The sequence below is a fragment of the Vigna radiata genome, chromosome 5 (assembly GCF_000741045.1).
Source record: "Vigna radiata var. radiata cultivar VC1973A chromosome 5, Vradiata_ver6, whole genome shotgun sequence".
Classification (NCBI taxonomy): domain Eukaryota; kingdom Viridiplantae; phylum Streptophyta; class Magnoliopsida; order Fabales; family Fabaceae; genus Vigna; species Vigna radiata.
In genome coordinates this window covers 26,546,504-26,566,556 of record NC_028355.1, presented here as the reverse complement: position 1 = coordinate 26,566,556, position 20,053 = coordinate 26,546,504, and the positions used below count along the sequence as shown (strand labels likewise).

Below are 20,053 nucleotides of genomic sequence, written 5' to 3'. Positions count from 1 at the left end.
TCTGTAAACAAATTTGGTGATTGAGCGAAAATATTAAAATTTTAACTAAGTTTACTTACACCTCTTATGATGTGCTTAATGTATGTGATTATGTGAATGATGAAACCATGGTTGGTTAATAACATGATTGTGAACACGTATGATGTTTATTCAAGTATGAGATTGTGATGATGACGAGTTTGTTATTGGTATGATATATATGTTTGACGTAATTCCATAAATCTCGTGGAGAGATTTTATGGTGGCATTTCAGTAATGTATGTATTAATGTAGGGACTCCATATCAGGGGTTATCCTGACACTCTTAATAATCATATAGTCTCAAGTAGAGAAGGGTGGGGTATGTTGTGAAGAGTAACAATAGGTCCTTAGTCTAGTGGTTGTGGTAGCCACACACGTGTGCTAAACTCATAAAGTTTGATATCAATACGTGTATTCAGATAGTCAAGTCTAGAATGAATAATTGTATATCTTAAGATTGAATGATTTATATGTGTTAATGCTTACTTCTATGAAAATGATATATGATTGTTTTTGGTACATATTAGTTTACCCTTTCCTTTTTGTTTGTTTGTCTATGTGTTCCTCCTTATTTACAATGATTACCTTAATAGTGTGAGCAGATGAAGATGCTCCATTTAATCCAACGCATGACTGAAGCTATGTTGAAGTTTAGAGTTAAACTGTTAGATTTTCTATCTTATTCAAATTTATAAAAAAATATTATGCTTTTGACTCAGTGCAATAATACTCTTAGTATTATAAGATCCTTGTATATGTGTATATTTGATGTTATAGTTACTTCAAGAAATGTCTATAATAACCTTATGTATATATTTTGTTGAGTAATTTTTCTTTTAATTATTGATATGTGAGATCTCTTTTAGTAATTGTATGCAATTAAAACGAGATCTCTTATGTAATAGACTTATATGATCTACTATCTTCTTCAAATACTCTTCCAAATATTTAAATTAATAGTTACGAAAAGACTTATATGATCTACTTAATGTTAGACAGTTGATCTTGACCATACACATCAAAAATTAAAAATACTATAATTATGACTTTTAAAAGAAAGAAAAGTCCTATAAAAATCTATATTATATAATTATGAAAAATTAAAGATCATTAAGAATAATTTTTTACAATCAAAATTAATTTTCTTTGAATTATGCGTTAAGATTAATCATTTATTTTTTATATTTTTTTTAAAACTCTTTAAAATTTTAATTCCTTTTCCTCTTAAAATGAATCCACGTTAATTGTGATAAATATTCAATATAAAAAACAAATCAATACATCTAATTTATAGCGAGAACAAAGTTGACACTAATTTAAAATTTGAGGAACTTAGTAGAAGCCTATTTTTTAATTTATAAAATGAATAGATTCTAAAAATTAAATAATTATATAAATATAAATAAAAATTTAATTTAAGCCTATTTTTTAATTTATAAAATGAATAGATTCTAAAATAAAATTAATTTCATCTTCTTCTTTTCCAGTGTAACTTACGTACATTATTAGTTTATACAAGTTTTCGCTGTTAGGAAATTAAAACTCTTTGGGAATACGTTTATTTCATCATTTTTGGAATTCATAGTTTTTTCCTAATTAATAATACTCATTACATTTTCCTTAAAAATATGCATTACATTTTAAATTTAAGAATTTAAAAATCTCATTTAAATTCTTAAAACATATTTTTACTTCTATTTAAACACAACCTAATTAATATCGGCATTGACAATAGTAAATAATTTTATATAATTTTTAATTTTTAGTTATTATATAAATGAAGTCTACTTTAATTTTTAGTATGGATTATCATCTAACCAGCTTTAAACAGAAATTTAAGCTCTCCAAAATACATAAAAGAGAAGCAACAATTGTAATGAATGAATTGAGAAAAAAAAGGTATGTTACTTTTAATATAATCATAATCCAAACATTTATAAGACATTTATAATTTATTAATGTTTATTAAGCAAGTTTTTACTTGTTTAACTTAATTTAAAGAATTAAATTTGTCTATAATTGTAATGCGTTTTCTTAAATGATCTTTAAATAATTAATAAATGGAGAGGAATTAATAATAAATTTTTGGTTTAAAGCTAAATTTGTAAATTTTCATGGAAAAGGGATAATCATAGACCATAATGGACTAACATAATTGGAAATATTTTGTTCAAATGACTAAAAAACAATAAGATTTTTTTTGTTGTTGTTGATGAAGACAATATATTATGTTTGAAAGAAAAATGACAAGGAAGGAGAAAAATATGAAAAGTTCTCAAATTTTCAAATAAGAAACCAAACCGGTCTTTAGTTGTTTTATTTTTAACTAGTTGATTTGTTTTTTCTAGAGAAAATTCTCTCTCCTCTGTCTGTCTCTGGTTTGAATTCTTCTTCTACTCACAGACGCGCACTCGTGCCTTCTTTCTTATTTATTGCACTTGTCAGATCATATGCACGCTCTCACCCACCAAAATTTTCATCATTAACCCTTCCTATCTGTTTCTGTAATGGCCCTTTGATCAAACCATCATTTCAGGTATTTGTCTCTTCTGTTCAACTTTCTACCACTCTCTCTCTGAGTTTTTTTTTTTTTTTTTNTTTTTTAAAGAAGTTTGTATGTTTTCGTTTCTGGGTTTTGATTTTTCGAAACATTTCATACACGGGGTGTTTAAAGTTTCAGTTTTGAACTAAATTTTCGTGTGACCCACCTCATTATTGTTATTTTTTTTAAAAACAAAAATTTGGTAAGAGTGTTGTCTTTGTATGCCGTAAGTAGATTTGTGGTAGGTTTGGTCTGAAACCCGAAGAATTTGTTTGATGTTTCTAAGGTTGGGATTTTGGTTATTGAGCGTTTGGAATTGATGGAACAGTTTGTTGCTACCCCTTGTGATTGATCCGCGTGATTCAGTTTCTGCTTGGTCCATTGGGGTGTCTTGGATTGTTCGGGGTCATGGAAAAAATGTAAATCTTCAAAATGGGTGCCTTGGATTATCATGCATGTATGTGGCTTGTTTTGGCTTTGGGGGTTAGGTTTTGATGGCACTGTGTCCGTTGACCTTTTTCATGTGTTTGTTGTGTATTGACTTTGATTCGATAATCAAGTGCATTGGAATGATTTTTGTGGGTTTTTGTGGACAGCCATACATCAATTAACAGTTGGGTTACTGGTTTCTTTGTTTTGTATTATCTTTTAGTTATTTGCCATTTCATCACTTAATTTTATGTTAATTAATTGTTGTATAATATGTTTCCCTTTTTATTTTGTTAGTTTTAACTCGTAAGTGTTAGTTTCTTTAGGCCACAATTTGATGCTAATGTTGGTAGTTGAATGGTGTTGGTGACTTTAGTCTCAATTTTGTGTAATTTCATTTCACTTTACCGTTCATGTTTTTCTTGAATTCTAAGGCAAATGGAAAACCTAAGCTATTTTGATGTGTACTTGATAAACATACCCAGTAGATCATTGCTTTTGAAAATAATTTCTAAGCTAGAAAAGTGGACTGAACTTTGAATATTTTTGAATGATGATTGCAGCTTTTAGAAGTTAGATTTCTTTTGTTTGCTTTTGTGAATTATATTCATCAGTTTTATGCTTTATTCAGCCATACAAAGTTGCTAAATTATATTTCAAAATCAATATTACTGTCGTCAGTAATTGTTGTACCTTGATCCTTCCCACACAGGAAAGCTACTCTAGTTCAAGAGAATGATAGAGAAGGGATATAAATGTTAGTTTCCTAAGTTAAAATAAGTTCGTAATATGTATGTAAAACTTACTAATTATGTGAACTGTGATAATGTATATTGTATAGTAAGAAATATGAATTCTACATATCAGATTTGATGTGATTGATTGTGATTAATGAAATGTTTTTCTTTTTTCATTCTGGAAAGGGCTGCTGGGGGTTGGTCGGACAAGCATGGCATCTAGTCATCCATTCTTTGATGATATCCGGAGCAGATGCAGTGTCGATCCTCCTCAAACGGAAGAGCCAACTGAAGTTGGTGAACTTGTGAATGAGCCTCTGCAGACTGCCCTTAAACCTCATGGGACTGTTACAAGCAGTGTTCGTGAGCTGTTAGAGTGCCCTGTGTGTTTAAATGCTATGTACCCTCCAATCCACCAGGTTTGTTTTTGTTGCTGTTAATTGCTCTGATATGTTTGGTTCCTAACATAGCATGTGGTTGTAATTTTGTAGTATTGGGGTCAGTTGTGCTTTGATGCTTTGATTTATGAAACTGATTGTGATGTCCTATTGACTTTTGAAAACTAGGTACTTTGCCCTTGATTTTGTTTCATGATTTGCAATGTTTTGCCATTTTCTATGATTGGATCACCTATTTAACTGTTTTCCATGCATTTTTTTTCCTATGTAATTGTTGTGAAAAACACTGTATATGGTGTTTTTGCTTGTCTAACTTTTTAGAGTTAACCACTGATTGTGAAAAACTATAAAATCAGAGGACTTCTGCAGTAGTTTTCCAAAAACATGTGATTGAACTAATTGTGATTCAAAAGTAATCCCCTCTTCATGATTAGGGGCGATGTCTCATTTGAAATGTCAAATAACTAAATCTGATTCATAAGTTTCATGTCATTTCAAATAAATCCATTGAACTTCATTTAGAGGATGTGATACTCTCATGCACGGAACAAGGATGAAAACACATTTTTTAACTTAACAAGGACTCAATGATGTTTGTCATATGTAACTTTTGGAATTTATTTATGTTTCTTTCAACTCAAAATAATCATCCTTTAACAATTTTATAGCAAAGAACCTTTTTGAAATTTGCATAACAGCATTTGCTTTGTTGATCATTTTTGCAGTGTTCAAATGGTCACACTTTATGCTCTGGTTGCAAACCCAGAGTCCATGATCGGTGCCCTACATGTAGGCACGAGCTTGGCAATATCAGATGTCTGGCACTGGAAAAGGTGGCTGCATCATTAGAACTTCCCTGTAAATATCAAGGTTTTGGGTGCATGGGCATATACCCATATTACAGCAAGCTAAAGCATGAATCTCAATGTGCATTTAGACCTTATAATTGCCCATATGCTGGTTCAGAATGTTCAGTTATGGGTGATATACCTTACCTTGTGACCCATCTGAAAGATGATCATAAAGTGGACATGCACAATGGTTGTACTTTCAATCACCGTTATGTCAAAACAAATCCACAAGAAGTCGAAAATGCCACATGGATGTTAACGGTAATGTTTTGCCGAACTCCCTTCTCTATTCCTTTGTCTTGTTATTATTGGTTGATGTTTGTTGTGACTGACTCATAAAATGATGTGGTTCTTTCGGTATGATGAGTCTTTCTCACAGTCTCATGATTTCAATTAAACTTTAACCAATAATAATAGTGTGTTGTTACTTGTTAGCAATCCTGAAGAATCCAGTGATGAAATTGTGTTATTTTCAGCTGTGTTAGTATGTAAATAAACCACATACGTTTCTCTTCGTTAGCAGATACCTTGATGGGAACACAGAATTGAAGTAAACTAAACTAAATCACCATTTGTAAATTTCTTATGCTTCAACAAGAAAAGTCATTAGATTAATGTTTTTCAATCTTGCAACATATCAAACTTGTGTTTAACATTTTGTATAGCACCACAACACAACATAACACAATAACACGATACAACTTAACACAACATAACAAAACACATCACAACACAACACAATTTGCCTTCATATAGTGTAGATTTGTGCAAAACATGTGAACACTTAGTTGATTTTGGAGGTGACTTTTGTTTGTAGGTTTTCAGCTGCTTTGGTCAGTATTTCTGTCTACACTTTGAAGCTTTTCAGCTAGGAATGGCTCCTGTCTACATCGCTTTTTTGCGGTTCATGGGGGACGACAATGAGGCGAAGAACTACACGTATAGTCTGGAGGTGGGTGGAAATGGGAGGAAGATGATTTGGCAAGGGGTGCCCAGAAGCATTAGGGATAGCCACCGCAAGGTTCGTGACAGTTTTGATGGTCTCATCATTCAGAGGAGCATGGCTCTATTCTTTTCTGGGGGTGACAAGAAGGAACTGAAACTACGAGTCACTGGGAGAATTTGGAAAGAGCAGTGAACAGTGATGACCTATTTGTATTAGCTACATTAGTTTGTAGTGTACCTATTTCTTAATTCTTTTGTAGTGGTATGAATCTTCTGTTCATGTATTGCATTTTGTAATTTAGGTGGCAACATCTCTTTGCTTAGCTCTAGATCAAATACATGAACAAGAAGACTCATTATGATATATTTTAATATAGATGTACAATCTTAGTTTGCTCCAATCTTCTGCATTCTTCCCACTCTATGCTGCAAAAGGCACATGCTTTCTACTCATATTGCAGGCTCTTCCGTGCATTTGATCCTTAAGTTCCTGATTTTATCTAAATGTCATGGGGTACCAGGCTGCTAGAAAGGAAAAGAAACAATCAGAGGGAAGAGAGAAATCAGAAACTTAATATTATTGAAAAAAACAAAAAAGGTATAAACTTAAATATTATTGAAAAGAACTAAAAAGGTTAATGTGTATATTTATTTGATACTATGTGAACTTCTATATAAGAAGAAGGAAAAACAAAAACGGGAAAACGGTGTGCTGCTAGGCTATACTGTCGAGTTGTGTTATCAGGCTGTGTTGGGCTATGCTACCGAGTTATCGCCAAGATTTTATGTGAAAGGTGCAATGTAAAAGAGCAGTGATGCATTGAATTTTCTCAGTGTTGTTACACGTAACAACAATATCATCAATATAGATGAGAAGAGTGGTAATAAGATGACCATCATGTTTTAGAAAAAGAGGATGATTAGATCGGACAAGTTGTGTTGTAGACTCGACGGGTTAAGCCACTCTCTAAGTTGCTTTTGTTCTGTTACTCGATTTCCACATCGTTTAAAGTTTACTTGAATGGTATCTATAAAATGTATTTCGATATTAAAGTTAACAATGACCATTTGGTTGCAATTAATGCTATAATGCATATTATGTGCAAGCTATTTTAAAGTTATAACTTAGACCTTTATATTATATAGTAATTATTATGGGTTTTTATCTTTTTGCCGATCTAATCATGACAAAATCATGCCTTAATCTGAATTAAGAGGTTGGTTTGTCATTATCTTTGTTAATATGATATTGTTATAACTAGTTGACCATGTTGTTTGGTTAGAATGGTTGGTCACTAATCATTTTTATTATTAATGATCGTTCTATAACTAGTCGGTCCATAGTAAGAAATTTAGACGAGTTGGTCAAAAGAGTTCTGTTTGAAAGTGATCGATCTTGAAATTCGGTTTAAAAGAGCTCAATTTAAAGGAGCTCGATTTTGAGAAATACGACCTATTTAGTCAATCCAACCTAGAAAATTCAGTCTGTAATAATTAGTCCATAAGAACTCAGTCCAAAAACATTTAAACCAAAAATACTCGAAAATGATCAACTAAAAAGAACTCCAATAAATAAATAAATATATATATATATATATATATATATGTATGTATATATATAAACTAAATAGGATACTCACGATAGTATACTATATGTGAAAAGAAATAAACATTTGCAATTTATGGTGTAAAAGATTAAAATAATAATAATTTTGGAATTTTATTTATATTATATTTTTTATTACGTAATTAATCATATTAAAACTTACGAAATATACATCCCTTTTATTTTTTGGACTACCCTCTAACTAATCATTTTAACTATCTCCATTTAAGGGCATTGTCCTGGATAAATGGTTTTCTTCATTTGGCATTGAATAAAAAAAATCGTGTTAAAATTCGACCAAACAAATTTTAAAATAAAAGAAAAGAAAAAACATTTCATGTTATGCAGAGTACAATATCATCGGTGAACAAAAACACCATTCAGAGTTTTATAAAAGTGGTCGCTAGCTTCTCTGTAACCTTAGCCGTTGCTTCCTCTGTTCGAACCCACAGCAAGAGAAGAAGCAGAGACATGAAAGCCCCTTCTTCTCTTTTCCTCAAAGGCCACGTCTTCCCTTCCTCTTTTTTTCTCCTCACAAACACCAAACGTAAGTAACGCTTCACTCCTTCAATTTTGTTTGGATTTGTTTCAGCCCTCATCTTAATTGAACCATTTCATGCTCTAACTATTGCTGCAATGAACTTGAATATGTTATTTTGTTGGGTTAGTTTGAGTTAATACACTTTAAAGAGTGTTGTTTGCTATTGGGTACATAATGCAGGGACACCTAATGTAAAAGTGCACCCCGTTTTGTACTTATGTAAAGCCATCCAAACTAATTCATATGAAATTTCCAATGGAAGCTATCATCCTACTGTTCAACACCCAACAGAAATAAATACAATGGTATGTGATTATGTAGTATGAGCATATTGCTTAAGTATTATGTATATTTATGTATGTATGTGTGTATGGCACTTAATAGTCTTTGTGGTAATTTGGAAGAAAGATTTGCTAGTTTTACTGTTTGAAGGAACTTTTAATTGTAGGAGAAACCATTTAGGAAAACTGAATCTATTGGGGCATTTCAAAAGTTGCCCATAGTGTGGCCATCAATTGACATTCTAGGGTCTGCATTGAGAAAGGCGAGGAAGGTTTCTTCAACGAAAGGTACTTGGCTGCCATTATGTTCTTCGGTTCCTGGTTGATATTTGTGTTTACATCTTAAACCCTATGGTTGACATTGACTTTTAGTTTGCTTAAACTTTAGGAATTGCCAACATTGCGAAAAGGGAGAAAAACAAGGGTGCAAAGCAACTTGATGCATTGATGAAAGTATGCTTTTTTACTTCTGAATGTGTCATGCTTTGAGCTATAATTTGTATGCCAGTTTCTACTGTCCATATTATAGGAAAAAGAATGTATCATAAGTTAATAGCGCAGCTGTTGTTAGGAAATTGCTGTCCCCTTGAGGACTTATGTGGAGCGTTTTCCTAACAAAACATATCTTCATCCTTATGAAAGATCTCTGATTGAGCTTACTCTTGGAGATGGATACTATGAAATGGTATGTAGTAAAGCAGCCTTGCAGTACTAGACATGTTCTATAACTTTCACTAGTGCATTCCCTTTGTTATTACATGACATATAATAGTTTTATCATTATTTATCATTCCCAAGGCCGCATGGATACATATTCTTGGATAATGGCTGCATTCATATAAATTGTTATTTTAGACTTTGTCTAATTTGTTTTTGAATATTTTTTACAGGTGCTACAGAAGGTAGATGGTTTAAGGAAGAGAGTAGTATCTGTTGGAAAGGAACATGCTTCACTTTGTGCTAAGGTTTATTTAATAATTTGCATTTGATTTTGATCTATTTCTTTGCTGGGTAATTATGTAGTTTTCATCATGCTGCTTGAAAGTATTATTTTATATGATATTCATGAAGCCTTAGTAGCAAAATTTGGAATATTTTATGCCAGGTCTTGATGTCAATACTAATTTGTTCTTGTTGAAGGTATGAAATCTTGTCTTCCCCAATGGCAAGATTTTATGCTATTTAACTCTTTCAGGAAAAGAGATTTTTATATAATTTTTACAGTCTTCACTGCTTCATCCTTAAAGTATGAGGTTTGCTTATGTCACTATCTGTACCATCGTGTCAGCCTCAGCCTGTTACTTTTATGAATTGAATTCTTTCAGATGGACTGTTCCAATGTCTCTTTATGTTATCTTTTAAATTGGTGATTTCTCTTTTTATCCTTTGCTTTGCTAACATAATTGATTTATTTCATCTTGGAACAGTCTTCATCAAAGCGAGAAGCAGAGGAAAGGTTGAGTGAGGTGAGGTGTAAATCTTTTGAGGAATCATCTGCTTCCCAATTTTTCTGAAGATTTCAGTATGTGCCGTGATTTTATGCAGGGTCTTAAAAAAATTGAAGAGGTTTTTGCTCAAGAAAGAAAAGTTGTTGATGATTTGTTAGACATAGCTAAGGTATTCTGCATTTTCAGCAAATGACATACTTAGGTTTTGACTGTGTTTTCTACAAACATACATATCAGGTTTCACAATTTGGGTGACCTGTGAAATTTAATTTTGTTTTCTCAAATAATAATCCATCGACATAATTTATATCATCCAGCTGATAATGATAAATGTTACAGACTCTCAGAGCAATGCCAGTAATCAATTTGGAAATGCCAACTCTGTGTCTTGTTGGAGCTCCTAATGTAGGCAAATCTTCTTTGGTCCATGTACTCTCTACCGGCAAGCCTGAGGTATGCAACTAAATGCTATAATAATTCTTTGTTAAAACTGTATTAGCCTCTTTAAAAATCTGGGCTTGAATGGAATTGTTTATCCTACTATGTATCCTATCCATGTTTCCAATAAATGTACATCTCTTTAAATTTCCTCCTTTTTGGTGTGCCTAAAAGATTAAAAATGCATGCGGTATCAATCAGGATACAACCACCTTGGTTATAATTGTAACTAAAGGATAAATATTTCTATGTTGTTACTTGGTTGATCTGTGACCATTCCCAATGGTTATGTGTTTGTGGTCCAGAAATGTTCGACTGCCTTATGTTATACTTGTGCTTTTTCTTTCTCTTGTTCTCGAAGGAATGGTTTTTACTAGACTGTGAGGTAGCACTTTGTATATATAATTTCCCTAACTAATCATATGTACAGTGAATGATACTAAATTAAATCTTGACATATGTTGCTTCAAGCTTAAGCAAAACTTCTTAGTTGCTGAGTATTTATAGATTCCATCACCCACACTATTTCTCATCCTTTCTCCTTTGCTTTCTACCTAAAATTTCAGGTTTGTAACTATCCCTTCACAACAAGAGGAATTCTTATGGGTCATATTATTTTGAACATTAAGAAATTTCAGGTTAGCAAATTTGTGAATTTTTATTTTGTTTTTAGAATTCTTTTCTCATTGTGAACTCCATATCATGCAATTGTAATTTTATACCTTGCACGTCTGTAGGTTACAGATACTCCGGGCCTGCTGAGAAGGAATGATGGTAATCAACATTTCATTTGTTTTTATCAGTTTTCTAGTGGTACTGATTTTTCTTATTTGGTGAATGTTATATTTCCAAAGTTTTTCTTGGGGAATTTTTTTAGTCCATTGGTTTTAGGATCAGTTTTCCTAAGAGGAGGGGTATGGTATATATTATAATACTACGGGTTGTTGGAGGATCTTAGACCTCCTGTATCCTCTAAGTTAGCTCCAATAAATCACCGTTTGTGATTATGAATGAATTTTACTGTTGATTTTGTTTTCCCTTTTATTTAGTTAAGCACAATCGTTCCCACCTTTTAATTTGTTTCTCTTGTTTGGATATTTAGAGGACAGGAATAATTTGGAAAAGTTGACTCTGGCTGTCCTTTCACACCTGCCAACAGCAGTTTTGTATGTCCATGACCTTTCGGGGGAGTGTGGGACCTCACCTTCCGATCAGGTGTGCTTCTTTGGCAACTGAATTGTTAAAACTAAAAATAGGTGTGAAATATAAATCTTCTTCAAGTGGCTATATAGATAGTTATCTGGTTCATTGCGTTCAAACTTAAAATGCAAAAAAGACAATTTTCATTCAAGGGTTGAATTATGTAGTTATCTAGTCTACATAGGCTTAAGTTGGACTTATGGCTCCATAATATTTAGTTGCCAATGAAAGACTTGTGTTTGTGTTCAATTTCAGTGATTCTTCATTCTAATGTATTGTGGGGCTATCAATTTTTGGTTATTTATTATGTAATTACTTCCATGGAAAGCTATGAAAGGTATATCTGATAGCAGTCAGAAATAAAACAATAACGAAATTAGAGATGATGAAGCAATTGGGATGGACTCAAGTGAGGATGCTTGATATTCTGTGCTGCTTTTTATGGTCATCTGCTTCTATCCTTTTTTGATTTATGCATATTACTGTAAAGGGGAAAAATTAAGTGCTATGCCTTCTTGGAGAAAGTTCCCTTGTTAATGACCTACGGTCTAAGTTATTGGATTCTTGTGCATTACAAAAAATGGGTTCATTAACCTTAACGTGGATGCATCACATGAGATTCTATTGCTCTCGGTTCAATCATATAAAACTAATTGATCGCTACAACAATCCATTCAAATTGGAGTGGCAGCAAAATGTCACCAACCTATTAAGATCTTTACGGGAAAATGTTTAGCCTGTCATACTAGTTAAAAGTGGTTCCAAATTCAAGAGAGGAAAAAAAATTTACAATTCTTATCTTTGAAGAATTTTGTTAAAGCTATTTAATGTCTTTAAACTTAAAGGACTCGATAAATGATGAAGAGTACCAACACATCCATGCTGACAGTATTTAAGATTGCAATGTGAAGTATATACTGGAAAAGGGATAAGATAGGGGTATAGAATGGGAGCTGGAGATTTATTTCAGTTCAGCTACTTCTACCCAGGTAACTATTGGTGCAATTTTATTTTTCACAGCTCAACATGTGTTTGTTTTCTTGGACGGTTTTACATGCAGTATAGACAAAAAGATAGCCATTTGAGGTAGTTGGGAAATGAAAAAACTAGCCATTATAAGCTAAAAGAGGCCACTGTATGGGGTTGATGGACATCTGTTCTTGGTCTGTTCCTTGTGTATTAAGCGCTACTTCCTTCAATTCTTGCTTGTGTAGCACTTTGCTTACTCTAGATTAGGGTAGAAAATTAAACAGTTCAAAAGGTTGGTCCCAACACAATGTTATTATTCTCAAATTGTGTGACACATTGCTGGCTTATGGTTGTTTATGTGTAATTGTGTACTTCAGTTTAGTGGAAAAACCTTGCCGTCCCATTGGGTAATTTTTGGCAAATGGGAATTTATTTGTATAATTAATCTGAAAATTTTTACACAAAGAAAGACAAGCTTTTTGGTTATAACTTTTGTTTATTACATTCAATTGATGACGGTTGGTTATGCAGTTTTCAATATACAAAGAACTCAGAGAAAGGTTCACTGGACATTTATGGCTTGATGTCGTGTCAAAATGTGATCTGTTGAAGACTTCTCCTGTGGTCTATGCAACAGATGAGCCGCATCCCTTACAATCTGAGCTTGAGAACTACCGGAAATCAGGTCCTGATGGAGCTATTAATGTATCTGTGAAAACACAAGAAGGGCTACTTGAGGTGACGAGAATCTGTTCTCATTTTAACATTTTGACTAGAATCTCTTATATGATGCGTGTATGTTAGAATAACGCCATAGAATTAGCTAAACAATGACCACATTGAAGCTAGTTTATGGAATTCTTTACTTGTGAAACAATAAAAACTTATGATATTATTCTAGATGTGCTGAAAGTCTTGCAGAATCTCAGCCTAGTAAATCATAACCACTTTTTCCCCTAATAAATCACTCTTTTATGAACAGAAAACTTCTAATGATAGCCATAGTGGGATTCTTTGTGCTCCATCCCATTTTTTAGTTCATAATGCATCCTTTTGAGGCAACTGCTAATCTCTTTGGCATGATGTAAAGCCATTTCCCTCGCCTGGGTTTGAAATATGCTCAATCACATTATATATATATGAAATAATGTGTGTTGATGGATTTCAATGAAATTATTTAACTAAAATCTAACTGCACTATGGATTCTGGTAAAGGCAGTTACTGTCAGTTAAGAGTTCCCTATTTATAGGTAACAGAGAATGAGCTTATTGATCAATAAGCGTTGTGTTGCTTATGTTGTGTAGTTGAAGCAGAGAGTGCATGAACTGCTTAATTTACAGATGGAGAAGATAATAGACACGAGCAAAAGCCAGGAGAACTGAAAAGTGCCACTCCATTGTGTGGAACTTCCTGGTCAAATAGGTATTCTGAAACCTTCATGAGCTTGAATATCTGTTAAAATAATTATGCAGCTATGTGGCCAGTCTAAGCATGAAGAGAAGCAAAGGCTTCATTACTGCTCTTCAAGCAATTGAGCATTGTACAGTATTTGAGTGGAAGGCTGAGCCTAGGAATTTTCCAGAAAATGTTTGGTCACCCATTAGCTTTGTTGGGAAGATCATGTTCCCATATCGAACCTTCTTGAATAAACAAGAAATGTTGTTTATCAACTTTCCATTCCTTTGGTTCTTATTGGCTGCAAGCATGATGTATCTTAACATTTTAAGTCCGTATTGTCAGAAGTCATCATAAATTGGTTAATGTTAAAATCTGAGTTGATATAGTAACTGAGATTTATTATAATGTATTGATATATTCATAATTCTTATAGGATTGATTCTTATTTATACTTACCATAATTCTGATTAGTTAGGAAACAAATCATAGGATTAAGAAATATGGTAATTTATCCTAAAGATAAAGAGGAAATAGAGAAACAAATCATAAAACTGTGTTTCTTATGTATACAAAAAGTTGTTTTTAATTAGAAATAAAAAAAAAATGAAATTTATGTTTTACAATAGAATGACCACATTGAAGCTTGTTTATGCAATTGTTTACTTATGTTTTGACAACCATGTAATTTTTGTTTGAGAAGGATTTTGAGCTAGCTTTTAGTTTTTTCCTAAATGAAAAACTTGTTTGATCTTAATAAGAGTGTTCGATAAGCAAACTTTTTCATTAGCTTGTAATGTGTTTTGAGACGATACTAGAAGCAATATTATTTAAAACATTATTAACTTCTAATAATTTTTTTTTATCCTTAAGATATTTAATGAATTTCCCTCTTAATAATTTTTTTGTATTAGATATGTTTATACACACACATATATCGTTATTCATTATTGATAAGTTTACATAAATTGGTGTTCTTACTAATCAACTATATGTTTCATATGCATGGAGGGTTTTCTTGTGCAATAAGAAAAACCATGCAATAGTGTGATCAATTAGGAAAATGACAAGAAATTTTAGTGACAATTGCATTGAAAGTAATTATCATTATTTTCAACACCTAATTTCGTCTGAACAAATAATTTTTTTAAATATAATTATTTAAGTAGTTTTTCTTATAAATAATAATAATATATATAAAAAGGAAAATAATGAACAAATGTTTTTTAGAAAGTTAGGAAACTGAAAAATTTACAAAATCAAGAAATTCGAGAATTCAAAATTTAAAGTAAAATAATAAAAAAAACAAGAAATAGGAAAAGAGAAAGGGAAAAATTTAAAAAGAAAGAATAAAGAAAATAATAATAGAAAAGGAAAAGAAAACTATAAAAAGAAAATTTATTAAAATCATTTAATAAAAAATAAATCAGTATGTTTTATTTCTAGTTAGAAAGCCCATTTTACAAAAAATATATAATAATGTTGAAATCACTTGGTTTTTCTTTTACCTTTTTTTTCATCCTTTTCCAATGTTTGTGGTCCAATATGTTTCCTTTCATCACTCATATATTTTTGTTTTTTATAGATCTCTTTCAAAAATAAGTTATAAACCCAATGATTTTGATTACACTCTCTTCCATTTCTTTTTACACCCCACTCAAAATCACTCACATTTCATACACCCTTCAAAATTAGCTCCAATCATATATTGACAAGTGGCAGTCACAAGGATGCGTCGTCGCCGGCGTGCTCGGAGGTCGCCGCTAGCAGAGGAGGCGCTTCGATTGCCTGCGAAAGGAAGAGATCCCTCTGAACAGATTTTAACGGACCGAGTTGGTAATTATTATTAGTGAGGACCAAGTGGCAATAAATGAAAATAGAAGGGTTAGATGATATATAATAAATATATAAAGACGCAGTTCCAGACATGGCATTTCTTAACGAATAAAGAGCATTGCATAGATTGTACGCAGCCACTTAAGCAGCGCCGTCTATCTATCTCTATCCATAACAGCTCTCTCTTTCTCTCAGGTGTGTGTGTTCTTTTAGTTCAATGACGAACTAAAGTGAAGATTATGAAAATGAACTTTGCATGCCATGTATTATTTCTGCACAGTTTTTTTTCTTCTTTTAATTATTTTGTGTGTTTAAAATGTTATTGAAATTGTTGCAGCTTTATATGGGTTGTTGCATTTTTTTTTCTGAGTTTTGGTTTAAAACTGTGCTTTGTGTGTTTTTTTTTTCCTTTTCATTTTGATTAAGCACCGATGATGTTTGATTTTTTTTTTTTAAGAAAAGGAAAGCCATTCTCCTCGGTCTGTTCAGTCATCGATTTCTCCCAGGTTTCATACCTGTTAATATGTTTCGAAGGTAGATTGCATTTTTTTTTTTGGTTTCTAAGATCTAATAAGTTTTGGCCAAAACCATGTTTTTGAAATGCATTCCACAAATATGCTTAGAAGTCTTATAATTATTTTGGTCGGATTGTGGTTTGGCTCCTTTTTTAAGAATTTGTGTTGAGGTTGTCGGATTGATCTATGTCTGTGTGACCTGCTACTGAACCCAGTTTTCATTTTCTTCTAGCCATTGCGCATTATTCATTATTATGATAGTGATTAAGTTGTACGAATTGGTCAGTCTATGATTTGATCTAAGAGGTAAGGTGAGAATGTTGTAACTATGAGTCTATGTTTTGGATTCCATTCTGTTGCTTATAAATGTAGAACAAAAATATCTATGCAATTTTTACTTCTGCACACCAATTGTTCGAACTTTTTGATTTAGCAGTTTTATTATGCATACTGGGTGAGACAGGTTATCTCTAAGATCATAAATCCTCTTTCTGAGACACATTGAAAAAAAGGAAGGAAATGTCAGCATCATCATTGGTAGAGTCTCTAGTTCTTCAACTCCATGAGATTTCAGCTGTCAAATTTGGCAACTTCAAGCTCAAATCTGGCATCTTCTCACCAATCTACATAGACCTACGCCTCATCATATCTTACCCTTCTCTCCTCCAGAAAATCTCTGAAACCCTTATTTCCTCTGTCTCTTCCACTTCCTATGATCTTGTATGTGGTGTCCCTTACACTGCCTTACCAATTGCTACATGTGTCTCCCTTGCCCAAAACATTCCCATGGTCATGCGCCGCAAGGAAATCAAAGATTATGGCACTGCTAAAGCTATTGAAGGTGATTTCAAGGCTGGCCAAAGTTGCTTGATCGTTGAGGATTTGGTTACAAGCGGCACATCGGTTTTGGAAACAGCGGCACCACTACGTGCTTCTGGGTTGAAGATCAGTGATGCTGTTGTCTTGATTGATAGAGAGCAAGGAGGGAGAGAAAATTTGGAGGAGAATGGCATCAAGCTGCATGCAATTATTAAATTGACGGATATGGTGAAAATTTTGGGTGATCATGGGAAACTTGATGAGGAGATGGTAGGGGTTGTTACAAAGTTCTTAGAGGAGAATCGGAAGGTTGCGGCTGTGGCAAAGGTGGAGAAGCCTGCAACAAAGGTCAAGGCTTTGCCATTTGAGGAGAGGGCTAGGCTCTCAAAGAATCCAATGGGAAAGAGGTTGTTTGAGATCATGGCTGCGAAGACCAGTAATTTATGTCTAGCTGCCGATGTTGGAACTGCAGCTGAATTGCTTGAAATTGCTGAGAAGGTAGTTCTGATGTTGCTTTCTTGGACACTACTATTTTTCTCACTCGGATCATCAGCTTGCAGAATTCTTTCTTGCTTTTGTACTTTAAAGAATTCGGTGTTTTCTGACTTATTAACATCAATTGGATTCTGATTAGAAGAAGATTGACAGTAATCATATATTTTCTTTTAACTATTTGGTTGGTTTTCTTTCTCAGGTTGGACCTGAGATTTGCCTGCTGAAGACTCATGTGGATATTTTTCCAGATTTTACTCCTGAATTTGGCTCAAAGCTTCTCTCGGTATAGTGCTAAAAGAAGTTTTTTTTTTTTTTTTCATATTCTTCTCTTTTCCGGATAGCTCAAGAAACCTTTTGGTTCCTGATATCATTGACATAATCACACCTAGACTATTTGCTTGGATTTATTCAAACAGGATGGTGATTCCTGCTTTTAACCTATGATAATAAGGGCCTTATGTTATGTATTTTGAGCATTGTCTGTGATATGTTTCAAGCAATCTTTTAAATTTCTGGTCTACTTGAGTTTAATATATGGTTTATTCTATTGAAGATTGCAGAAAAGCATAACTTCTTGATCTTTGAGGATCGTAAATTTGCTGATATTGGTAACACAGTGACCATGCAGTATGCAGGGTAAGCCTGCTCAATTTTCATGGAATCCTTTTTGGCATTCCTCTCATCCATTTCTGCATTCAACATGACTTATATTTCTATTCCACTGTCTCAGAGGTATCTTTCAAATATTGGATTGGGCTCATATAGTGAATGCTCACATAATCTCAGGTCCTGGAATTGTTGATGGATTAAAATTGAAGGTCTGCACCAGTAGTAAATATAATTATTTTACACCATAGCAACACCTCAACTCATGGCCTAACTAGTTTCTTGAACTATACTCAGGGTTTACCTCGTGGCAGGGGTCTGTTACTGCTTGCTGAAATGAGTTCAGCAGGTAACTTTGCCAAGGGAGATTATACTGCAGCTGCAGTAAAAATTGCTGAGGATCATTCTGATTTTGTAATTGGCTTCATCTCAGTCAATCCTGCATCATGGCCAGGAGCACCTATAAATCCCTCTTTCATTCAGGCAACCCCTGGAGTTCAAATGGTAACTGGTGGTGATGCTTTAGGCCAGCAATACAACACTCCATACTCTGTAAGTTACTGTTTTTGACAATGATTTGCAGAAGTATTTTGCCCCCATTATTTGTTGTTCTTTCTTGGATTGAAAACAAAAAAATTGGAGGTAAAAGGAAAAGGAGCATTAAAAAGAGAAGCTCACTTGTTTGAATTTCTACAAGTGAAATAGAAAAAAACTGAATCAGAATATAGAAAAATATGAAATAACTTCTACACCAATTTTAGGTTATGAAAAAGTTGATTCTAGTTTTCCTTTTTCACTTTCTTTTTCAGGTGGTTCATGATAGGGGCAGTGACATAATCATTGTGGGACGTGGCATAATCAAAGCAGCAAATCCTGCTGAGGCAGCTCGTGAATACCGACTTGAAGGGTGGAAAGCATATTTGGCCAAGTGTTCTTGATGCCTGAACCCTACAGAATAAGAAAAGGATGAGTCAAAATTATGTTTTAATGGACATCTAATCTCACCCGGAGGAAGATTGTTTTGGGTACAATATAACATTGATGACATTTTTCAACTGCAATATTAGAGGGGATCTTTTTTTATTAATTTTATTTTTCAATTGCAATATTAAAGGGAATTTTTTTTTTAATTTTCTGAAGAAAGTTTAATAAATAAAATAAAATTAGAATGGTAATAAGTTATTTCATATAATATTCCTTAAGGGTGGGAAAGAGGGTGAGTGGGTGGAATTTAGTTTGTCCTGATTTCTCCTGCTTAACTTCTTGGGTCATAGATGGTCTGGTCTACCAATTTTCCTTTTTTTCTTCTGTTCCTTTTTTAATTTTATATCGTGTGTTCATAATGTTTTAATTTTTTTTTAAACAAATAAAAAAGAATATCAAAAGAATAATTAAATAAAAACGTTTGTTTATTTTGTTTTAATATTTTTATTAAGTTTTCTTTCTTCCAAGAGATGTTGGTACACAAATTTTCTTCTTTACATCATCATATCTCATTACTTTTTTAATATATAAGCTCTAATTTGCATGATCTATCTATTATTTTTCTCAGTTTTGCATGCCTCCGGTTTGGCAAGAGGATTTCTTGTTCCGTGGTAACTTTTATTTTCTCAGTTTTAATTATTTTTTTTAATGGAATGACGGATATTCATTACAAATTAACAATTATTTTTTTATATTTTCTTTAGATAAAAATTATTTGTAACTTTTATTTTAGTGTCTTTTGAAAATGAGATTCTAAACAAGACAAGATTCAAAAAAATCTTTATAATCTATTTTTGAAATATTGAAAAATTATTTTTGTTTAAAACCAATTAACTCTCTTGTTTAGTATTAACCTAATCAAATTGTTGAACTATATCTCTCCAATTATTTGTTTAAATAATGTTAAAATGTTGTGAAAGAAAGGTTGTCAAATATATTATTTCTTTTATACCATTGGAAGCTTTGGAATTATTTCTTCAAGAATGACCAAGTGGC

General features: G+C 32.6%; 3 protein-coding genes across 7 annotated transcripts; all 3 read left to right on the top strand.

The window, feature by feature from the left end:
* Nucleotides 1-2,351: 2,351 nt before the first annotated feature.
* On the top strand, nucleotides 2,352-6,342 carry LOC106762824 (E3 ubiquitin-protein ligase SINAT3). Of its 4 annotated transcripts, XM_014646903.2 has the most exons (5): nucleotides 2,625-2,982; nucleotides 3,705-3,749; nucleotides 3,916-4,148; nucleotides 4,853-5,239; nucleotides 5,796-6,342. In XM_014646903.2, exons 2-5 carry the CDS (start codon nucleotides 3,728-3,730, stop codon nucleotides 6,114-6,116), a joined length of 963 nt encoding a protein of 320 aa, XP_014502389.1. In that variant the 5' UTR covers nucleotides 2,625-2,982; nucleotides 3,705-3,727; the 3' UTR covers nucleotides 6,117-6,342. The 4 variants fall into 4 exon arrangements, with proteins under 4 accessions (XP_014502390.1, XP_014502389.1, XP_014502391.1 ...); XM_014646904.2 differs by lacking the exons at nucleotides 2,625-2,982; nucleotides 3,705-3,749 and adding an exon at nucleotides 2,352-2,557; XM_014646905.1 differs by lacking the exon at nucleotides 3,705-3,749 and having other exon boundaries at nucleotides 2,626-2,982.
* Nucleotides 6,343-7,879: 1,537 nt separating this feature from the next.
* Nucleotides 7,880-14,194, top strand: LOC106762829 (nucleolar GTP-binding protein 1). The gene is made up of 14 exons (XM_014646911.2): nucleotides 7,880-8,076; nucleotides 8,251-8,375; nucleotides 8,519-8,639; nucleotides 8,740-8,804; nucleotides 8,923-9,036; nucleotides 9,242-9,316; nucleotides 9,779-9,817; nucleotides 9,897-9,968; nucleotides 10,139-10,252; nucleotides 10,804-10,875; nucleotides 10,975-11,011; nucleotides 11,340-11,452; nucleotides 12,938-13,144; nucleotides 13,712-14,194. The coding sequence occupies exons 1-14, from the start codon at nucleotides 8,001-8,003 to the stop codon at nucleotides 13,787-13,789; spliced, it is 1,308 nt and encodes a 435-aa protein (XP_014502397.1). The 5' UTR covers nucleotides 7,880-8,000; the 3' UTR covers nucleotides 13,790-14,194.
* Nucleotides 14,195-15,696: 1,502 nt separating this feature from the next.
* Nucleotides 15,697-19,186, top strand: LOC106762793 (uridine 5'-monophosphate synthase). Of its 2 annotated transcripts, none has more exons than XM_014646859.2 (7): nucleotides 15,697-15,833; nucleotides 16,617-17,470; nucleotides 17,667-17,750; nucleotides 18,021-18,103; nucleotides 18,198-18,285; nucleotides 18,371-18,625; nucleotides 18,883-19,186. In XM_014646859.2, exons 2-7 carry the CDS (start codon nucleotides 16,673-16,675, stop codon nucleotides 19,009-19,011), a joined length of 1,437 nt encoding a protein of 478 aa, XP_014502345.1. In that variant the 5' UTR covers nucleotides 15,697-15,833; nucleotides 16,617-16,672; the 3' UTR covers nucleotides 19,012-19,186. The 2 variants fall into 2 exon arrangements, with proteins under 2 accessions (XP_014502345.1, XP_014502346.1); XM_014646860.2 differs by having other exon boundaries at nucleotides 15,701-15,833; nucleotides 16,590-17,470.
* The last annotated feature ends 867 nt before the right edge of the window (nucleotides 19,187-20,053 follow it).

Coding starts and splice junctions, on each gene's coding strand:
- LOC106762793 (XM_014646859.2), top strand. CDS start 16,673: ATGTCAGCATCATCATTGGTAGAGTCTCTAGTTCTTCAACTCCATGAG. Junction 18,104..18,197: donor GTGACCATGCAGTATGCAGG/GTAAGCCTGCTC, acceptor CCACTGTCTCAG/AGGTATCTTTCAAATATTGG. Junction 18,626..18,882: donor AATACAACACTCCATACTCT/GTAAGTTACTGT, acceptor TTTCTTTTTCAG/GTGGTTCATGATAGGGGCAG.
- LOC106762829 (XM_014646911.2), top strand. CDS start 8,001: ATGAAAGCCCCTTCTTCTCTTTTCCTCAAAGGCCACGTCTTCCCTTCC. Junction 8,077..8,250: donor TCTCCTCACAAACACCAAAC/GTAAGTAACGCT, acceptor TACATAATGCAG/GGACACCTAATGTAAAAGTG. Junction 8,805..8,922: donor AACTTGATGCATTGATGAAA/GTATGCTTTTTT, acceptor AGCTGTTGTTAG/GAAATTGCTGTCCCCTTGAG.
- LOC106762824 (XM_014646903.2), top strand. CDS start 3,728: ATGATAGAGAAGGGATATAAAT. Junction 3,750..3,915: donor GATAGAGAAGGGATATAAAT/GTTAGTTTCCTA, acceptor CATTCTGGAAAG/GGCTGCTGGGGGTTGGTCGG. Junction 4,149..4,852: donor TGTACCCTCCAATCCACCAG/GTTTGTTTTTGT, acceptor TCATTTTTGCAG/TGTTCAAATGGTCACACTTT.